This window comes from Palaemon carinicauda, chromosome 31 (genome assembly GCF_036898095.1).
Source record: "Palaemon carinicauda isolate YSFRI2023 chromosome 31, ASM3689809v2, whole genome shotgun sequence".
Taxonomy (NCBI): Eukaryota; Metazoa; Arthropoda; class Malacostraca; order Decapoda; family Palaemonidae; genus Palaemon; species Palaemon carinicauda.
The window spans coordinates 38,258,317-38,260,816 of NC_090755.1; the positions used below are offsets into that span (position 1 = coordinate 38,258,317).

The following is a 2,500-nucleotide window of genomic DNA, read 5'->3' on the forward strand; positions in this document are numbered from 1 at the left end:
CAACAACCTCATTTTTTTCTGACCAGACATCGCAGTTGCACTATTTGTTTTAATGGAAACTAAATTAGTGTAGCCCAGTCCAAACCTTGCCAATACTTTTTCCAATTAATCAAAAATATTTTGTCCTGTTATGGTCCCCTTGATGCTTTGTAGTGAAGCCATATCCTCAGTAATATTATAATCATTATCCAAACCCGTAATATACACAGTCAGTTGTGCAGTGTCTGCGGTGTCACACCTCTCATCAAAAGCAGCAGAGTATGAAGATAAAGCACTACCATGCTTGGCCATTTTACTTTCAATATTCGCTGAAAGACTGTCTATTCTTCTAGCAACAGTATATCTTGAAAGGCTTATGTTTTCAACTACACACAAACATTTTTTAACTACCTACCCATCGGAATAGGGCTTGAGTCATTTTGCAAGGATTTGACTAATCAAAAAGCTTGTTGTGAGAGAGGTATCATATTCCTTAACTTTCTTTGTAAACACTGACAGTTGCCCTTTCATAGATTTCTGCAAGAATGATATTTTTTCTTTGCATGCTTCCCCTGTTATATTTTCATATTCTCTGTGCTTTGTAATATAGTGTCTCTTGATGTTATATTTTTTTAAAAAACAGAATTGGTTTCATGGCACTAAAGGCACAATTCTCCCCCCCCCCCCACCCCACCCCCCTGGATTGAATGCAGAAATATTGTTCAGTCCATTTCGCTTGAAAACGGTTTTCCTCTGAAATCACCCGTTTTTTTACTTGCAGAAGCCATCATTAATACATTAAGAGCTTTCCTGCTGACAAAAATATATAATTAGTAAAGGTTAGCTCTAATCTAAAGTATAACTCTAAGTTGTTTATGTTGCAGTTTTGTTATTGGCTTTAGAAAACTTGCAAGCAAAATATTTTGAGAATTATAAATTTTTGTTTAAAATGTGATATTAATTATATTGCAATTTATTACATTTTCCTTAATCAAAACCTTTAATCAATAAAAATTTAATAGATTGCAATATAATTTATACCAAATCGCAGCAGAAATATATAATTCTCAAAATATTGTGCTTGCAAGCTTTCTAAAGCAAATCACAAAACTACAACATGAACCACTTAGAGTTAGATTTAAAAAACCAGATGCCTAATCACAACTCAACCACAACAAATGAAGTCACAATGGAGACTGGTGAGGCACTCAGGCATCACTCAGCAGACTGTCAGGCGAGAACACACATACCATACTACAGACAGCAATGGATCATTCAATCTTTTATGTACTAATAATCAAACATTTTATGTAATATATTATTTTCTGGTATTATACAATATAATTATAATCTGTACATTAGGGAATAAAATAGAAAAAAAAAAATTAAATAGTACACAAGAATATGAATTTAGTCAAACATTCAGTGGGCTCTAGTCGGTAACACACACACACACAAACACACACACACTCTCTCTCTCTCTCTCTCTCTCTCTCTCTCTCTCTCTCTCTCTCTCTCTCTCTCTCTCTCTGAGTGTCGCACTATAACTTATTTATTTTCAGGAGAAAGGGCCGCAGTGAGAGCCTTTGAGGGCCGCATGTGGCCCTTTGGCCGCAGATTACACAGGGCTATTCTACATTTAATCACTGATACTTATTAACAGTTACAACGGATGACAATAATTATAATGAAATATAAGAATTGGCTGCATCAAGAGGGACTTTGTTGCAAAACGTTCTTCTCTCAAAGATCACTGTGTTCGTCCGGAGGCTGTGACTATGGGTAAGGGGGGGGGGGGGGGGGGGGAGACTGAGGTTTTGGACCCTGCCTTATCATTACTGACTGGTGATGAGGATATTAGCGCATACAACCCCCACCCCCACTAGTAGGCCATGGCTGGTAACTCATTAGTTGGAAATTTTACGTATGTGTTATCGGTCGAAACTGAAGACAAAGCTGAAGTAGAGTCTCAACGGTCGATTCATAATTGCGAATATCAGAATTACCAACCCACCCTAATTCTTTGTTGAATTTAAGTCCATTCACGGTTGATTATGTTTAATTTTACGAAGATTTTCCCTCTATATTTTATTGTCACTTGCATGGTTTCATGGATTTTCGCTAACATAATTGATAATTCATTATGATGTTAAATATTAGTTTCCACACTGCTTGTTATATACATGGGAAATGCTGGTAATCCTGTGTTGAATGAAAATGCTATAATTGTTTCGTTTCTCTAGTTTAAAGTAATTACTAACCTTTGAAATAATTACTATTACATTTTTTCTTATGATTCATATATATATATATATATATATATATATATATATATATATATATATATATATATATATATATATATATATATATATATATATATATATACATATATTTCTTAGATATTATATGTGTGCATCATAAGTTGGCTTATTCTGCATGATGGAGCTTTCAATGTAGGGGAAAAATATTTTTGAGACACGCATTGTAGTTGCCAGTTAGTGAATTTCGAACGACCTCT

General features: G+C 34.4%; 1 protein-coding gene across 1 annotated transcript in view; it reads left to right on the forward strand.

Annotated features, from left to right (window-relative positions):
* The window catches only part of LOC137624679 (uncharacterized), an 8,710-nt gene extending 8,446 nt beyond the window's left edge, over window positions 1-264 (forward strand). Inside the window, exon 3 of the mRNA XM_068355639.1 lies at window positions 210-264. Within this exon, the coding sequence (XP_068211740.1) occupies window positions 210-264 (55 nt within the window). The remainder of the gene's footprint in view (window positions 1-209) is intronic.
* The last annotated feature ends 2,236 nt before the right edge of the window (window positions 265-2,500 follow it).